This window comes from Pholcus phalangioides, unplaced genomic scaffold (genome assembly GCF_987345545.1).
Source record: "Pholcus phalangioides strain wild (caught in Gottingen) unplaced genomic scaffold, Ppha-v1.0 ptg000008l_1, whole genome shotgun sequence".
Taxonomy (NCBI): Eukaryota; Metazoa; Arthropoda; class Arachnida; order Araneae; family Pholcidae; genus Pholcus; species Pholcus phalangioides.
In genome coordinates, this window is record NW_028301601.1 from 13,862,542 (window position 1) to 13,882,354 (window position 19,813).

The 19,813-nt window shown below is 34.4% G+C and overlaps 1 protein-coding gene across 3 annotated transcripts in view; it reads right to left on the reverse strand.

Moving 5' to 3' along the window:
* The window catches only part of LOC149083863 (ubiquitin carboxyl-terminal hydrolase 8-like), a 102,431-nt gene that overhangs the window by 35,578 nt on the left and 47,040 nt on the right, over nt 1-19,813 (reverse strand). For all 3 annotated transcript variants that reach the window (XM_089234244.1, XM_089234245.1, XM_089234246.1), the window contains exons 11-16: nt 16,634-16,728; nt 12,435-12,553; nt 7,759-7,939; nt 5,042-5,123; nt 4,272-4,402; nt 477-582 (exon numbers count right to left, since the gene is read on the reverse strand). In XM_089234244.1, coding sequence (XP_089090370.1) covers nt 477-582; nt 4,272-4,402; nt 5,042-5,123; nt 7,759-7,939; nt 12,435-12,553; nt 16,634-16,728 — 714 coding nt within the window. The remainder of the gene's footprint in view (nt 1-476; nt 583-4,271; nt 4,403-5,041; nt 5,124-7,758; nt 7,940-12,434; nt 12,554-16,633; nt 16,729-19,813) is intronic.

Sequence of the window (19,813 nt, forward strand, 5' to 3'; positions counted from 1 at the left end):
TAATTAGAAATAATTTTACAAAATTCAATAATTCGAAAATTTTTTCTTGCAAAAATTCTAACACACACATTATTTCTTTTAATAATTCCAAAATTTAATTCATTAATTTCAAACTATTTCTTTCAAAAATTCTGAAATTTCTTTCAATAATCCAAAGTCATTTCTTTTAAAAATTCTGAAATTATTTTTTTCACAAAGAAATTTTTCAGAATATCTGTGAATACTGTAGGTAGATATGGTTTTTTTGAGGCAGAATTTCCCCCCGAAAACTGTTTGGGCCGCGTGTTCCGTCTCTCACTGGCCTATGGGTATAATCAAATTATCTTTTCTTAATCATCTGTGTCTTTAATGTTTTTAGAAATTTTCTAAAAATGGTTGGCAGGCCACAGCAATAAGCTCCAAGGGTGAAATGTGGCTCGTGGGCTATACGTTGAAGACCCCTGTCTTAGATGCTACTATAGTTGCAATTGCTATACCTTAAAGTCTTTAGGAGAAAAACTCCTATACTGTCCAGCCCATAATGACTTTATTACAACAGCAAATTCTTCTGCCACTTCTCCATTTGTACCTTGCCTATTGTTTCTGAGTAAGAAATGAATGCAAATTAGATTACTATAACTTGTCTCAATGAAAATTATAAAAATTTAATTTCACTTAAATAAAGTGATTAGCATGCTAGTCTTCTACCAACTATATAATAAACTTAGGATTAATCAAGTTCTCGGACCCTATAAGCAATGAATATAGCAAATAAAAACTTAATCTTGACAAATTTTGACAAACAATGGGTGCCATTCTCAGAGGAAGAAATAGCTAATAATATAGACCATATGATCTTGTTGACCAGATGTTCCCATCAGAACAAGTCTGACACTTCTACACAGGTTGCTCAATGGATAAAGTAAATAGCATATTTAATCAAGTGAAATTTTTTTTGAAGGGAAGGGCTTAGAAGCAAGAAAATCACAGGTATTTAACACAATATAATCTTATAATAAATAATCTAACAACGAATGTGAGTACACAAAGATCACACCCAGGCTTTAGCAACAAAAAAAATGCCACCAAGAGTTATCCCATGACCGCACAGCAGCAGCAGCAGCATTATCATGTCTAAAATTAGCTCTAGGGACCCCTCCATGAGAAGCAACTTATGTGGCCATAAGAGAATCTGAATCAGGATTGTAAAAAACCCAGGTTTTTTGGGTATAATGGGGAAAATTGAATTTCCTTTTTCCACAACCTCAAAATATCTAACTTAAACACGTATGTACATCCTTTGTGTGTATATCTTATAATGCGTCTAAATATACATTTTTGGTGCATGTTGAACTATGTATTTGATTAATAAAATTTACCATACAAAAAGAAAAAAATTGTTCACACACGAACACACCCACTTCTGTGTAATTGTATCTGAACCTTGAGTTGCATGCAGAACTGTAGCAAGAAGATTTGTTTCAGTAAAATAAATGAATTTGGATAATGAAAATTCTGAGAAATCAAGATGGTGCCTGAATTTTATTCTCCAAATTATTCAAACCCAAGCAGAAAATGTATCCAAAAGTGTCCCGATCCGTCAAAAATAAAACCTTTAGCTATGTAACCAGAACCATTAAGTGTTTTTTTTTAATCAAACAAAAACTTTCAGGAGCTAAAGTCATGTGTACTTCTTTTTTTTCAAACACATTTTATTCAAAAACAAACAATTTTCCCCAAAAAAACCCAGCCCGGGGAGGGGGAGAAATGGGTATATACCCAGGGAGCAAATTTGACAACCCTGACCTGAACAGCATTGTAACGTGTCTCTCCAGTGAGCGCAGCCAATCACTATATCTCAATTCCTGTTTCAGGGATGCTAAGATGTAGCTTGATGTGGAAAATACAAATGACCGTACATAATAAGTTTAAAATCTATATATATAAAATTGATTTTCTGTGTGTGTGTGTGTATGTTCTCTATACAAATCTACAATTTTAGAATTTTAGATCGATCGTCGCCAAATTTTGCATATATACCAAATGGGACCCGACTTGAACGATAGGCTACTTTAAAATTTCGTCAGCCCAGGGCAAATGCCCCAAATGGGCAAAAAACTGTCCGGCAACAATGGTTTTTGGGCCTCAACAATCACTTTCCGAACGTTTACTTTGGTTACCGTGGTTCCCTAGCAATGCGTTTCAGACGTGTATATGCCTTTACAACGGTTTGCCACTTCTTTAATCCTGTTAGTATACGTATAATAGTTTATGCCTTTATAATGGTTTGCCACATTTTCAATATACTCTCAGTAATGAGGCTTTTTGAATAGACGTCATAATTATCATCAGCATCGCTTTGAGAGTCAGGAAAAGGGTGATCCTCATAGGAATCAGTGCTGAAATTGTCGATTTTACTGTAGAAATGCGGAAATTAGTGGGATTTTCCGCCCCATCAATAATTTTAAAAATTGTATTGAATTCTCGATTTTTGAAATATTCAGTTCGCTTAGAGATATACGAAGCCCAGGAGATTAAATACGAAGTAATTAGCCAAACCTATACTTTTGAGTTGGATATTCGAGCAATATCATTGATTTCATTTATACCTTCTCAAGTATGAAAATTAATGTCTCCATATTGTCTCTTTTGATATTTATTTGCATAAATTCCTGTGGGTTAGGATATTTTAAAATTAGTTATGAGCCCGTGAAAAGTGCATCGAAAAAATTCCACAGCTTTAACCAAGGATTTTTGGAAGCTGGAACAGACAGATGGATAACTTGAAGTTCGAGGGGGGGGGGGGGATCGAAATACCTAGCGCCCCTTAAAAAAAGAAAAATATATATTCATTTCTACGTTTCTGTGTAAATCTAGATTTGTTTATTTCATGAATCGCGCAGGTCGCCATATTGGTTAACTTGGACACGGTTTGTATGTCCCTCAAGAAAAAGAGAGGGAGATATCACGTGATCCAAAAAAGCCTCATTGAAGAAAACCCGGGCAGCGCCGGGTATTATAGCTAGTTTAATATAAAGGTAACTAATTACAATAGAAAACAATGAATTACAAGATATATATATATATATATATATATATATATATATATATATATATATATATATATATATATATATATATATATATATATATATATTTATTTATTTATTTTTAGTTGGATTGCATAGTGACTACATTTGATTTGATCATTTTTGTCACACCACTGTCATTTTCTGCACATGAGAGCTAATTAGACAGGGACATACAATTTATTGCCGATTCTGAACAACAGGCTTGTTTTTTATACTCGTCGAAAAGTTGGTGCGCTAACCCCTCAATTGGGGAACTCCCTGCAGTAGCAATTTTTTCTGTGGTCATGTCACCGTTTCTGTTGTACACCTGTGTCAGGAAAGTTTTCTGACAAGGACGAACCAGGTATCGAACTCGTGACACCTCTAAACATCCTGTGGATCTTTTGGCGAGTATCTTATTGACCTGGGCTACCGCGCCCCTAGTGACTACATCAATTCCTCAGAACGAATCAGTAGAAAAGCTGTTTTTTTTTTCTTTTTCAATTTGAAAGGCAGTACCTACTGCCATCTGATATCAGTTTTGTGTGTTGAGCTTTCTTCTGTTCTTAACAGTATGGTGCCATTATTGCTCAGATCCCTACAGAAGAGTGGTAGTCATATATGAAAGCTATCAAGCAAATTAAGGGTTAAGGCCCTGACCATGGTTGTTGTTGAAATTTGAATCATAATTGCAGACAACTCTGCCATAGAACATTCTCTGCCCTATGACAGTTCAGCTTCGTATGAGTAATAAAAGACTCACTTTTACTACTGGTCCTCCTGTACAGCAAATCAGGACCTATACATTTACGTAACTGCACTTTGAGATGCCCAACAAAGCAAAAACATTTTAAAATGTGTAGTTTAATATGTTAGTTTCTTTATATAATACAGTCGAATTATATTTTAATGATTATCGTTATAACGAAAATCTTGTTTTAAAGAACACTTTTCTAATCTCCGAGATAAGTTTACATCACAACAATGCAAAGACTTGGAATTTCTTTATAATGAAATTTTGTTTTAATGAAGTGATTTCTCTAGTCTCTTGGAGTTCATTTTAACGGGATTCGACTGTATCTGATTTTTTGCTTTTCTGACAACTGTGTTATGAACTAAAAAAAAAAATTACTTTCATGACTGAAAATAAATTGAAAAAGTAAATTTCAGTCTTTTTTTGATCGTATAAATATTGCGAATCTGATCAAAACATATACTTACTTCCTCAAATGTTGTCTATAATTATCAGACTGAAAGTAGAGAGATATTTGCTCAGTATTTGAAAGGCACTGTATTGTGGCATTCATGTAGCAAGTATTACCAAGATTTTTCAGACCAGTAGTACCACGGACCTTTTGACAACACAATAGTAAATAAGTTTTAACGTAATTTAATTAGAAAAGTTTTATTTGAGAGATTAAGTGAAAAAAAATCTGATATCTACCTTAATCAATCAAATAAGAGAAACTTCAAAAGTAAATCACTGTTCAACAAAGTGTGAAAATCACTTTACATAGCATTAAAATTGATGAACAACCCATAGGCGGAGATAGACTTGAAAGTCTGGGGGGGGGCACAGTAATTATTGGTGGAGGGCACGATGATGATGATGTCAATTCATACATTCACCTATACATTAGATCTGTCAACTCCATCTTTGATGCTGGGGGCATTGCCCTCCCCCGCCCCGTATCTCCACCCATGGAACAACCTTTTGAAATTATATGCAATGTATCCCGCTCATAACATTCCCACTTATGAGTATTTTTCCGCTTAGTGCTACTCATTTTTGTGGTACCAACTCTCACTGATACTCATTGAGATTTCCCATATACAGGTCCCCCCCCCCCCTTTACATCATTTATCCGAACCAGTTGTTTGTAACTGTATTTTTTTACTCTTTTTGACATGTCAAAAGGTATGAAACCCCCTTAAAGATTAACTTCAAAATGTAGTTATTCAAGTGTAGTATTTGGTTTAATTATACTTACTGTGGCATTTCCATAAATGGGATTAAGATCTCGCATTCGTAGAGAACCAATTTCATTTTTCATAGCTAAAGATCTGGCCAACCTATAGAAGGAAAAGCAAATTATACTCTACTACATTTTCATGTCTATTTCCAAGCCAATGTTTTTTAATACACGTTTTTATGCTATATAGTCCCATATGACAAATAAGTCAGCTTTCTTTCTTAAACTTTACATTATGTACAACATGATTATTTTTTTAATTACAATTTAAAAGAGCAAAATAATAAATGGCTCATGGCTCTTACTTGAAACTTATAGAAATTTCATGCACCGCATGAAGTTTGTACTCGACCAATCTGGCCAATATCAATCTTTTAGAAGTGCCTAAAAAGTTTGATATCAGCCACATTGGTGGCTGATACATTGGTGGCTCCACATTAGTGGAGCACAAACAAAATTGTAGACTGGGTCAAGTTGCCAAGTCAGCCATAGTGGAGCATGCCCTGACCAAGGATCACAAAATTCTCTTCACAAACACACAAGTGTTATCCAGTGACATGAGATATTTTCCATGCATTTTTACAGAAGCAATCGAAATTCAAAAAGCACAAGTACTGCTTCAACAGAAAGGAAAAGAGAATAAAGATTAACAGTGCTTGGTTTCACATCTTAAAGATGATGAAATTGACACCCACACACTAGCCCTTACAAATAACTCCAGCCAATGGGGAAAATCTTGCTCAACTGACCAATCCCGACAAAGCAGTGCGACTCAAGCAAGGAGAAGGCATAAGTAGTAGCCTTTTTGAAAATGTTGATATGCAAACAAAATGTCAAAAGATAAAAACTTTGTCACATTGGCCAAAAAACCGGAAAACTATGAATTTTACTTAATGTGAGGAATGTAGTTCAGGTGCCCACAAACCAGGGAAAGGTTTTTCTTGTTTTTGGCATTCTCAGTAAAAAACCCTTCATTTTCATCTCATTCAACCATCTCTCTCAAAAATTTCAGATATCATCTACACTTATCCTTGACTTCAATTGTCCACAGGTCAAGCTTCAAAGCTCCAAAAAGTGGAAAATGACCCTACACCCCTTAGTTCTTCCTCATACTTAGGTATGAGGAAGAATTTTTGACCAATAAATGACAAAAATAGAAAAGAATTACACAAATAATTGTTGAAACATATAAGAGAAATGTCATGAAAATTTATTAACTGGCCAATCTACAAATTACTTTGAAAAATTAGTTGTAATAATTCAATGAGAACTGTAGTCGATTTAAACAGGGTTTAGCTATCTTGTGTAGAGTTGAAGAGGTTTCTCCCCATTAAATTCAACTTTGTCCTATACATGGGAACGATAAAAGTCGAGTCATCCTGTATTTGTCATTCATTTTGATGTGAAAGGGACGATAAATAATTGGTGATTCAGGAGAGAAGCAAAGAAATGACTACTCCAAAGCCCAATCCCATTGCACTCCGCCATCGGGATCTTGTGCAGGTGCTGTGGTCTCAATTTGTTGCTGCTTTGGAAAAAAAGAGCATAATGGGGAATGAGGAAAGTACTATGCCCAGTTCTGTCCTCACAACGTTGGCTTACTTGAAGAAGTCTCTTTTTGCCCTTGCACCAGGCAATTTCTAGCTGGATTGTTGAGAGGAATGTCCATAGTAGAAACAATATCATACTTTTCTAGAAATTACAGTGGACTCTCCTAAGATGGAATTTATCGTGGTTGCAGCCTTGAAAGCACTAAGTTCGGATTTTCAGTGGAATAAAATGTGACAAATTTTAATTTTTCAACAGACATTTTACATGTCCTATATTACACCTAAAAGTCAAACAATGAACAAAATTTAGCGTACCACTCTAGAACACACTTTAACATTTCCAAAACGATCACGATTATGCAAATTATATTGTAAACGTGACTACTGCAGCTCGTCTGACGCTACCTATCATTTCTGGCAAGAACTTTGTTCCCCACCTGAAATTTCATTAATATTTTGTAATATTTTATTTTTTGGGTTTTGTCTACTTCTGTTATGAAAACAAATGTTGCTGTAAAAAATTAAATATTATTATTTCTGTTTTTTAAAACACCTTAAAATAATGGAATCAACTCATTTCTTACACATCAGTGGAGAAAAAGGTAGTTTTAAAAAATTGACTTTTTTCTGTTGTTTTGATGGTTTTTCATAATTTTCCAGCTATAGCGATTCTGACTAGTAACGAATCTCTTAATACAACAAATGAAATTTTTTTCCCTATCCAAAGAGATGCTATTTTATCAGATCAGATATAGCTGACATAGTATTGAACTAAATTTTCAACTCCTTGTAGTTTTTTTATAACATGGCTGGAATGCCTACTGAACTCAAATCAAAAATGGAATGAAGCAATTCTCCCTTTTTTTTGTTAGGAATAGTAATGGAATTTCAACATCAAACAAGAAAATTGATTTATGACCAGTATACTATCCATTGTTGTCTATCGGAGTAGCAGATACATAGTAGTGTTTATCATTTCTGCGTGTGTGAATCAACAACATAATATCCCAGAAAACACATCCACCTGACATGACTTTTGTAATGGTTAGACAAGCTGTGAAGGAAAATGTAAAAAGTAAGAATTGAACTAAAGAATAAAAAAAAATGAACCCACAGAAAAAATAATTAATACATAACTCATCAGACAGATTTACTTTTAAAGTAAGAATTTTTCTAGCTTCATACTTTGGTTTCAATGAACGATCAACTGTGGGATGTCTTGAGGTCTTTGTATCAGCAATTTCATCAGCAACCATTTGGGCAATGTTAGGTGAAGAATATGATCGTGTCAAATTTGATGATCCACCTGTCATATCAAAATCTCTAAGACCAGTAGTGTATTCTTTTTCACTTGGATACTGTCCGTCTATGAAATAGAATGTAATGTATATTTGAGATATTTTAAAATTTTATTCAGAAAATCATGTTTGCATATTTAAAACTGAATTATTTAAACTAAAGTACAGTCAATACATCATATGCCAACTTCTGACGAGTTGAAGTTTAAGTGATTAAAATTTGTTTGCTGTTCAAGTTGAAGTTTCCTCTCAGCTTTAGAATCATCAATATTATAGTGTTAAAGTTTTTCCTTAACTCCAGACATGCCAACACCGGCTTGAAGCTTCTCAGTAGAGATGAATGTTGAGCTTTACTATGGAGGTAAGAACCTGACCCCAGGCAATGTAATCATAGCCCATTAAAAGAAATCACTCAGAAATTTATTATTATTATTTTTCAAATTGATAGTCCATTCAAATACAGCAACTCCATAGGCACTGCAACCTAGGAGCTCATGTCATGTGAGCCTGCCCAAGTAACTTTGTGACGTCGCAGAATCCCTCAATAATTTATGAATACTCAATGCAATCTTTCCCTGAAAAAGTTTCCTTGTGGGTCTTATATACGGACATAAAGCAACCCTAAATCTTCGTATCAATATTATATTGGATTATAACTTGCAGCTGGAGTTGTAGATCATATTTTGGAGTTATCACTAATTGAAATCAAAGAGGTTACAAAACCATCAATTGCTCAAGTAAGTGCAGCTTCCTTCAATTTCTGACCGACGAAGAAAATACTACAACTGCGACAAAAAGTTGTGGATTTGAGGCAAGCAAGGAAACATTCTCGTGATCGTAGCCAGTCCCATTATTGACAAAAAAGTCCCCTGAGTACATCTGAGATATGTTGACATTATCACAAGTTCCGTTCCAATGTAAAAAGTGCACAAAAGAACCCACCAGCTCCTGCTGGGGAAACGACAGGGTTGGTAAAAAAACCGGTTTTTTTGAAAAAAACCAAAAAACCTGGTTTTTTTGGTTTAAACCAGGTTTTTTTGGTTTAAACCGGTTTTTTTGTTTTAAATAGTATTAACATTAAAAACAATGAAATTTCTGAAAAATCATTCAAACTTCCAATAATTAACAAAAATAAAATGTTTATTAATGTAATTAACACTATTCCCATGCTAATTAATCAATAAATATTTATTAAATTTTAACAAAAACCAACTTTTGCCATTTAATTATTTTTTGCTTAACCCAATGGATTACTGTGTGTTTGAAAATTATTTTAATGTTGTTATTAATCATATAATATATAAAGGTTTTTCTCCAGTTACTTTCAGTATACTTAATTATGAAGCTATTTTGCAAAAAGTAATAAAAATTAGGTGAATATAATGCATTTAATGATGCATAAATAATGCAGATTAATTAACGATGATTTACGATATACAGGGTGATTATAACTAAGGTTCTGATTTCAAAACACTAAAAGAAGAGCGATTGTCAGAATGACTTGAAAATTGACATGAATATTCCTGAAAAAATTCAATTTTAGTTGATAAAGGGGAAAAAATACTTAAAAATGTAAAATTAATGACATCATCCAACATGTGGGAAATTTGCTCGCAGAATGGAAACGATAGCCAGTCAAGGCAAAACCATAACTTAATTATAGCATTGCACGAGTCCATAATTCACGGAAACATCACAAAAAAAATGAAGTAATTGAACAAATAACTACAACTTACTCAAAAAATGTTAAATATGTTGTCCACCGTGTGTTCTGGCTATGAGGTTGAAAGCACAAAAATTCTTGTTCAACAGCAGAATCGGAATATGCCATGGTCATAATGTGGATGTGCTTGCAATTCAGCTTTATTAAACCAAACGCGCCTCCTTTCCCCCGTTCATATTTCTGAGGAATGAGGAACTTCTAACATATAGGGAATGTGCTGGAGATTACAATTCATCAAAGTTTGCAATCTGACCACTGTTTATAACATTTTGAGGTACCCCCCACAGCCAGTAGTTGCAAGGGTTAAGGTGCATCCTGTCAAAATGGGTCTTCAGCAGCTGCTTTGCTGGTATTGCAATGTGCATCTTGATAGAAGTTCTATCTACACACTGATGCTGTGAAAGTGCCGAAATGATGTGGTTGCACAAAATAGATTATACTGCGGGCCAAGTACAGCATCGTCTACTTGCACATTTTGCACTTTTTTCTTTTGCGAAAGAAACGTCCATTACTTCAGGAGTATCCATGTAAATTTTCAAGTCATTCCGATCAATACTTATTGTATAGTTTTGGAATCAAATCTTTAATTATAATCACCCAGTATATAGCTGATTATTTTTCAAAAATCTGTTACTACTATACAGTAGAACCTTGATTAACTGGGCTTAACAGTGTGAAAATATAAAAAAAAACAACTATTGAATATTAAGACTGGGAGATATACAGTAGGAGATGTGCTACTTTTTATGGGAAAGAAAATGAAAATGTGAGATAATGTAACAACTAGTACACTAGTCTTTGTCCTTTAAGGACAGCTGGTGTCTTTATTGGATTATAGGACCACCTGCCCCTAGCATGATGGTGTCACTACTGTAGCTGCTTCTTTGTGAAGGGAAAAAGAAACCCAGTGAGATAATACACCACTACATTTAGATGTGTGATGCAATCCTTATTCATGAATTTTCTAAAGATAGAGCATCAGAATGTAGCCAAAGGTTAGAAAATGTTGTAAGAATGAGAAGTTTTGGCTTTTATATATAACTTTAAAGGACTAAGATACTTCATATGAAAAATATATATATACTCTGGCCACTTTTATGAGACTTTTTGAAAAAAACCACTTATAAAATCTTATGTCATTTAAAGATATACCGTCAGAATGTACCCCAAGGATATAAAATGAGGTAAAAATGAAACATTTTGGCTAATAATGAACAAATATGATATTTTTCAGGGAAAAAAAAATGATATTTAGGCCACTTTTATCTGATTTTTTGAAAAAACCAAAGTGGTTTTTTTAAAAAAACCAGTTGGTTAAAACCAAGGTTTAAACCATGGTTTAAACCAACGTGGTTTAAACCAAACAACCCTGGGAAACGACAATGCTCAAGGGTAGCAATGACATACCACTTGCTGATAAGTTCTCATCGTCAATTCATTCTTGATCAGAAAACCAACATTTGCTTTCTCATAGATACTGGTAGTGACTACTCTCTTATAACAGCAACTACAAAATGATAAACTTCCAGTGATTCAAAATTTCAAAGCTGCTAATGGCACCAGAATTCAATTCTCTTTCACAATGAGTTTAGGACTTAAGAAACTGCTAGTGTTTTCATTTATAATGTTTCATGTGTGATCATTGGAGCCCACTTTCTTTATTATTTCAACTTACTACGTTAACTTAGAAATAGAAAATTAGTTGATTTAAATACTCAATTGGAAGTTTCAGAACATTTGAATAATACAGATCTTTACTCTGTTAAAGTGGTGTCAGAAGATAGTATCTACCAAAAATTACTGTTTGAGTTTCCTGATATCATGAACACAACACAATGAATTACATAAACACTTCTGGCCCACTGCTAAACCTTGCAGGCTGGATCGAACAAAAATGAAACTGGCTAAAGCTGTTTTTCAAAAAATTCTCAATTTCTGTCACTTATGATTTCCACATATATGATAAGAGTAATTTCTCTTCTCCTCTACACGTTTCTAAATAAAAATTATCTGGATTGGCCATTAGTGTCAGACTACATGTCGCCACAGTGGTGGTCGGCTGAAGTTGGTTTTCTGTGGTTCCCAACTTCGAGGCGCGAATGCGAGCTGATCTCCCTGTTAAAAAGTCTCACCACAGAGAGCAACAGGCCTACAAACAGTACAAATATTCAGTCACTACACATCACTCACTTCACTTCTGAGATATAGATGGCAGCACTGAAAAATCATACACAACATTAGATACGCACTCAGACTGTTCGGTACACACACTTACACTTCCGGCACAACTCACTAGGTAGAAAATTGCCTATGGCAATAGACCTGAGTTGTGCTCGGTTAAAAAAAAAAGTGTCAGACTACAGAGCCTTAAATGCTTGTACCATCAAGGACAAATATAGCAACCTAAACATTTCTTCACTGCAGAACTTCATGGGGAAAAATATATTTTCAGCCAAACACTGACCCCCCCCCCCCCCCAATCCCAGTCAGAAAAATTTTGTTAGCAGCTTAAAATATTTCATATCTTCAGAAAGGGGGGATTGATGACGTAAGCAAACTTCAAACCCCCCTCCCCCCCTTGTCATCAGAAGTCAGCAGATCCGAAACCCCCTACCCCCCGATGCTGACATAATACTTGAATGACCCCCAATAGCAAAAGTGTAAACATATCTTTAAATGGGATATAAAAAGGGACCAGGGTGCTTGGGTGAATTGTATTAGCTCAAATTTCTTCATTGGCCGCTACATATTTGAGTAATCTACATTTGGACTGCAATTTACGTATTGTGATTTAAAGTTTTCATAAAAAATTTTTGTAGTAATGCATTTGCAAAGATTACCTCTTTTTTTATTATGTTCTTTATAGCTTTTATTCTCTCCATCATCTTTTTCATGAAATACAGGAGATTGTATTCCTTTTATGCTTTCCTGCTCTTTCATTTTCCTGATTTTCCTCAATCTGGGAAAAAAATGTTTCATAAAAATTATTTAAAAAAGAAAGAGCATTATGTTCAATATTTTTTTTATTGAAATTAGTAACTAGAGCATCCTCATAGCTACATCAATATGAATAGATAATAACATGAATCTGCTAAGTTTCTTCTTCCTAAATGTGTACATTCTTTTGTTTGTTTTGGAGGTTTAAAAAACATTTACTGACGAAAACGAGTACAAGTAAAAAATGTATGTATAAGAGCATAATTTGAATGATTGATCATAAATAGGCGGATTATTAAAGGGGAGGGTCCATTTAAAAATCTTCCAAGTTGTTCATTTCATAATCCTTTGCCTAACATAATCATAGAAAGATTCACCAACAAAAAAAAGGCAAATAAAGAAAAAAAACCACAATTTTATGGTTTTAACCTTTTCCTATTTTGTTGATTAATTTTCTATGAGATTTTTAAATGTAGTTGGTATTTTTTTGATTCTACAAATGCACAAAAGAAAAAACAATGTGAACAACAATCCCACATACTAATTTTTTTTTATAAATCAATAAAAACCTGTGAAGATTTAAATACGGTGTTTCCCAGAATGAAACAGCTACATTCAATTTTCTATAAATAACAGAACTGATTTTCCCAAAGTGAACAGGAGCAAAGTGCCGATGGAAATGTAACATATATTTATATTTCTTATGGGAGTAAAGTAATTGATGAAATAGAATCGAGACTTGTCTCAAAATGAAGTCACTTAAATGAACTTGAGTTCAAACACATTTTCAATGGCAGATAAATTCTCATCTTTTTTTCTTTATCCTGTAAATTGAATTGAAGAAAATACAATTAAAATGGGTTTTTTTTTCTAATGCTTTTCCTGAAAAGAGTGCGTGGTTTTTTTTTCTCCCAAATCATGTCAGCAAAGAAATACATAGAATAGGAAAGATAAAGTTCATAGTTATAGGATAGAAAGTTTTGGTAAATGTTATAAATCCGGTGATTACATTTTTGAGATAAATACAATGATGCAAATCAGGTTTTAATGCTTTTTCTGGTCTGAGCACCAGACTTCCGGCCCTCTTTTGCAACGAAATTGTTTCACACTACATCTCAAGAGGTTTGTAGAGCAAATAGAAACCAATGGTGTTGTCAGATAGATATTCTTAAGACAAATACAATGATACCACTTATGTTTTAACAGAGCCGTCTAAGATCATCATGGGTCCCGGGGTCAAGGCATTTTTCTGAGGCCCTACCTGGAAAATTCTTGAAAAATTCAACTACTTCTCTTTCTTCTGAGGCCCATCTTCTCTTGAGGCCCGGGTGAGACCATGCATTAAGACGACACTGTGTTTTAATATCTTTTCTGATCTGAGCACAAGGTTTGCAGCTCGCTTTTGTAACAAAATTGTTTTATGCTATATCTTGAGAGGTTTGCCACATACAACAAATAGTGTAATCTGGTAAGAATTTTTGAGACAAATCAAATCACTCCGGTTTTAATGACTCTGCTGGTCTGAGCACCAGGCGTGCGGCCCACTTTTGTAACAAATTTTTTATGCTATATCTCAAGAGGTTTGTAACGCGAATAGAAACCAATGGTGTCGTGTGATATGCATTTTTGAGACAAATGCAATCAAAGATGGTGCTGTACTCTAATTTACCTGGGTCCCAGGGTATTAAAAAATCTGGGTACCTTTTGAGTGAAAGTGGGTCCTTCTTGAAAAAAAGTATAGGTCCCCCCATAATTCACTGGTATTTTTATGAATTTTTTCTAGCATGCCCCAGGTGTTTAATCACCTGCTTATATCTCTTAGTTGAGACAGAGCGGCAGGCCATGTTCTGCGTAGGAGGAAGAGGTATCTCTGTGAATCAAATAAAAATAATTCTTTTCTAAAAACTTGTTCTATCCAAAGGTTCGTTTACTTTTATAGTCTTCTAGTAGGAAAAGCTTGCAAAGAAGCTCATTAACACTGAGAATTTAACAAATGTAATAAATCTAAAACAAATATACAGTCAATCCTGCTTCTAACGTTCCATTTAGAAAGTTTTAGTACAACTTATTTTCACAGTCCCAACTCTAAGTAATTCTTTCTAATTAAGATTTCCCGTTTAAAATGTTTTCCCGCTTACAACGTTTTTTATGACAGTTTTTTGAAAAACGTTATAAGCAGGATTCATTGTAATAAAAAGTTAAAGGCACACATTTATATATTTACTAATAAATCAATCTATTAATTTCCTTCTGATTGATTTTCCATTTCATTAAAAAAATCTTGGCTCTTTCAATAATATAAATCCTTGTGAAGTGATTTCCTGGTAGACTGATTTTATTTTTCCCCCCTGATGGTCCACCACTCTGATCTGTCGCCATTCAACTGCAGCATATTTTCACATCTGAATATGGGAGCTATGTCAGATTTGTGTGTTGGTGAAACTTAACAGTGTGTGCCCAGCATTTGGTATGTTTTGTGTTTAGTAGGTGGTGCCGTCTATCTACTTCACCAAACACCAACTCTGGCCATATCGCTATATTGCAATTTACTGCCATTAATGAGATGAGTTGGAAATGAAGGTGCTGTCTATCAGTGGTCACTTCAAGTTCCTTAGGGAAAATATCTTATCTATATCCTCCCTTGGGTTCGAACCCGGGACCATGGCAACAACCTTCACGGTGGTAGACGAGAATCTTTCCATCATGCCACTCGGGCGTGCTGTCTATCTAGGGCTGCAACTAGATACTTTCTCAAATGGGGCAAGCATACATTTTTTTGGCACCCTCATGTAATGTAGAATAAGCTGTTATAAAGGTTGAATTTGGCACACCCCCCTCTAGTCCAGAGCCGGGGGACGGGTGAGTCCATAACAACTGTTCATTGTGCTTTTCGTTGCAATATACTGGTGTTGAAATTTCTACCGCTGAAGAGCATTAGGGGAATGGTATAATCAATTCAGAGACACGGGCTGTCTTTGTAAAGGGAAATCGCCTGGCCGTCCCCGCATGTCCGAAAATGTGGAGTGCATCCAACAGAGTTTTCCACGTAGGCCACAGAAATCTACTCGCAGTGGATGCAAACATGCTCACAAAAGTTTGGGACGAATTTGACTACCGTAGAGACATATGCTGTGCATCCCAAGGTGGACATATTTAGCACCTTTAATTTGGTTTCTAAAAAAAAGGTTAGCCATGTAATATAAAATTAATCTTAAGTGTCTATGTTCAATATTTTTCATAATATACACATTTCAAATCAGGTGATTCTTTTTGAAACACCCTGTATAACAGATGGCATATAGATGCGAGTGAAAGATTGTTTTTTTCTAAGAAAAGTGTCAATATATATATATATAACAGACTCTTTCTATTCTGTAAGATTTCATTATTGTTGATAAGAATAATAACCAGAAGTTTGCATATGTAGATTTTGTGCTGCCACAGATCATATGAAGGAATTTATGATAATTCTTTTTTAGGTAGTTGTCTGATAATTCCAATTAGAAAAAAGTATCATTCTTCATTGAAAAGCACTAGTAAATTAAGACTGATTGGCCAAAAAAAATCTCTCATCAAAAGAATATTTTCTTGTCTTGCTGGACAAGAATGTCGATGCTGTCAAACTTATTCTGCTTGTTTAAAGTCTATTAATGAACATACTTTAAGGTAGTAGTTTGAGGGGAGAAATATTACTTGTGCTTTTCTTTTTTCCTCTATCCTATCTAAAAATAGTTAATGAAACAGAGACCTGTCATTTTGCAAGTCATTTGCAATTCAAAGTTGCCAATTTTTTTTGAAACTTTTTAGAAAAAATAAAAGTTAATCAAAATGTAAAACATATCAGGGCTTGACAAATCAAAAAAATTTTAGGCGCCAGCCAAATTTCTTAGGAGCCAAGAATGATTTTAATCTCAAGAAAAACTGTTCTAAATAATGTTTTTTCAACATATATATATTTCCAGGGCTTTATATCCTTTTTGTATGTTAAAAGACACACTTTCATTAAATCCGAAAATTTTGTGAAATTGTGATAGACTTCAATTTAACAATCACATACAGAAAATTTTAGGCACAATACTGATTTTCTAGTCGCCAGTATTACCTCTTAACTTCTTCTTGGATACGTATTTTCTGCAATTCTTTAGCCTCGACATCTTGAAAGTGGTTTGTTTGAAGTTCGCCTCTATCACATAGCAACTAAAAACAAAAAAAAACTCATAATCATGCTGTATGGACCAAATCAATGAATCTAATCAATTCTTGACTATACTCCAAACCTTCAATTTCAACAATAATTTTGTTTGTGACTTCATAAACGCAGTATAGTGAAGTTTCACTAGCAAGCATTTCAGCAATAGGTTCAGCCTTTACCAACTTAATTCAACCGACCAAGCCAAAAGAAAAAAATTCAAGAACCAAATGATTTCATCTTTCATTAATTCATCTTGATTAAAATATCAAAATCAGACATTTTGGATTTTTGACTAAATTCCTATAAGTATAATTTAGGTCAGATTCAAAATTTACTTTTCAGTGTACCAAATTTTCTGGAGAAATTTAAGAATTGCATGTGAATGAGCACCATACCGATTCTATAAGCATATTAACATCAAAAAGACTTTATTACTTGGATTCAAGAAGAAAATGGAAAAAGTCAATATCTTGAATGCAAAACAAAAATGTATAAAGGGTCTTGGAAATGAAATTTCCTTGAATTATCGAGAACCCTGCACTTTCAAGATACCAATGTATTTGGTATTATTTATTCCTTTATACTGGCAAATGCGATATATTAAAATTTATAATATTTTTTTCTTAACTCCAGTTTTAATTTCTAAAAGGTGTCTGCGTGAATTGTATTTTTATTTTTTCACTTTTGTTTCCCATCTATAATTAAACCCATAATTCATGAATGCAGGGTTAATGTTTCTAGACAGGAATTCTCGCCCGCTCGATCTTGGGAATTTTTTTTACAATTCCCCGTTCTTGAAATTTCAAGAAAACTTCCTGGGAAATCGGAAAAAATATTGTTGCGACACAGTAATACTTACAATGGAATACAAAAAATTTAAATAAAAAAAAATTCAGTGGGAAATATTCGTTGAAAAATCTACTAATTTTCTTCAACATTGTTTGGGAAAGAATTAGAGGAAACAAACTTTTAAACTTTTCTGAATTCATTCATAAGAATATCGATCAATTTAAGAAAACCATTGGCATTTTCCTCAATATCTGAAAAGCATTTCATAGTGTGAACCACCAAATCCTTCTTTCGAAATTATATCATTCCGGAATTAGAGGTAATGCATTCAACATACTCTGATCTTATCACTAACCAAAAAAATTTAACTAATAAACACTTAAGTGATGTCCAAAAGATAATTACCAGAGTTCCCCCCCCCCCCCAAGGTTCAGTGTTAGGACCACATTACTTTTTAAAATCTTTATTAATGACTTATGTAATTAAGCAATTTACGGTAAAATGATCATTTGCTGATGATACTGTGATATTGTAATTCAGGGAAAATTACTAAACACTCATTAACTGTATTAACAGTGATCTTTCAATTCTTCTGGATTTGTTTCTTAATAACAATCTAAAGATAAATGTTTCTAAAATTAAATTTACTAACGTTTCATTAACAAATATTCAGCAAACCGGTTTTAATCCAACTTTCCATCATAACTATTCTCCAGCATCAGCCGATGTACATGCCAACCTCTTGATCAAATTTCTACTATATATCTTTGTGTTCATATTGATCAAAATTTCATTCCCACTTAGAATATCCAGACTCGTCAACATTGGCTTAAAGCTTGTCAGTAGTGATGAACGTTCAACTTTGCCTAGTGGGGGTTACCTCCTCCCCCCCCTTCCCAGGACAACATGATCATATTGCAATAAAAATCATTCAAAAATTTAATTTTTTAAAGAAATTTTAACTGAAAATCCATTAGCTACAGCACCTCATTGGCACTAATACCTAGAGGGCTCAGGCCACATGAGCTAACCCCCCCCCCCCGCCTTCCGAGGTCCCCGAGTCCCTTAATAATTCATGAATATCCAATGCAATCTCAACCTGCATACGCCCTTGTGGGCTGTATATATATGGACGTCTAGCAACCCTAGAGACCGCCCCATCCGGATTTATTCATATCAGATGGGTGGAGATACGCAGGGGGGGGGGGCATTGCCCCTCCCAACATCAAAGGCGAAGTCATCTGATCTAATGCACGTGTATATATGAATTGACATCATCATCATGCTCTCCCCCAGACTTCCAAGTCTATCACCACCTGTAAAGCACTTATGACAAAACATTCTTCCTGACACAAGTGCTGCGAGCTCGACTATGCCAATGAAGCCAAGTCCAGACTCACCACGTTGAACCACTCAAAAACCTGTTTTTAGCCCACAGTGTGGGACAGTTTTGGCGGAAAACTAATTTTTGCACGTTTGGGCATCGGGTAGAGCCGTTACCTCCTAGATACTGTACCTCTATGAGGTAAGGGTAGAGCGGTGGGTTTAGACTCAGCTTTACAGATTGCTTCCCTCACATAGACAAAACTGATCATCCCCACTTTCCCAAAGTAATTTTAAAAAATAATAAAAATCAGTTAAGACCCATTTTTTTTTAACTGATTTCCATAGTATTGAGAGTATCTCTTGCCTCTACGTAGTTTATTGCAGCTGGCCATAAAAACTACAGACAATTCATAGCAGTTAGCAACTCTGAATGTTTCCAACCAAAGCTGTATGTTTTGGTTTACAAATTTCACCATTCAACACCATTTGTAAATCTTTCCTAATCACATATTACTAATCAAATTCTTAAAAACTGTAAAAGCAACCTTGCCTACTACCGGGTGGGCTGAAAGTCTGTAGAAACTTTAAAAATTCATAAAAACCGGAAAAATAACCAAAATAAAAAAAGGTTTGCAGGGTTAGCATCGCTAGGTTACAGGAATTTTTTTAAGACAGGAAAAAATGACTAAAAAAACAGCAGATAGGTGGAACTGACATACACAAGTCAAAGATAAGCAAATAACAAACAGAATGCCTCCAAATCGTTTATTACAGCAGTATATGTTCCAAATTACCACAACCATAGGGATAACACATTGCAGGAGAGTCACAAATCCAGCAACGGCAGAGTGCAGCAGGTCTGGATGTATACATGGCACCTCTCGGCGGATCGCATTTTTCAGTTCTGACAGACTAGATGAACCAGATTGATACACCCGGGATTACAAATATCCACATAACCAGAAGTCTGCCGGT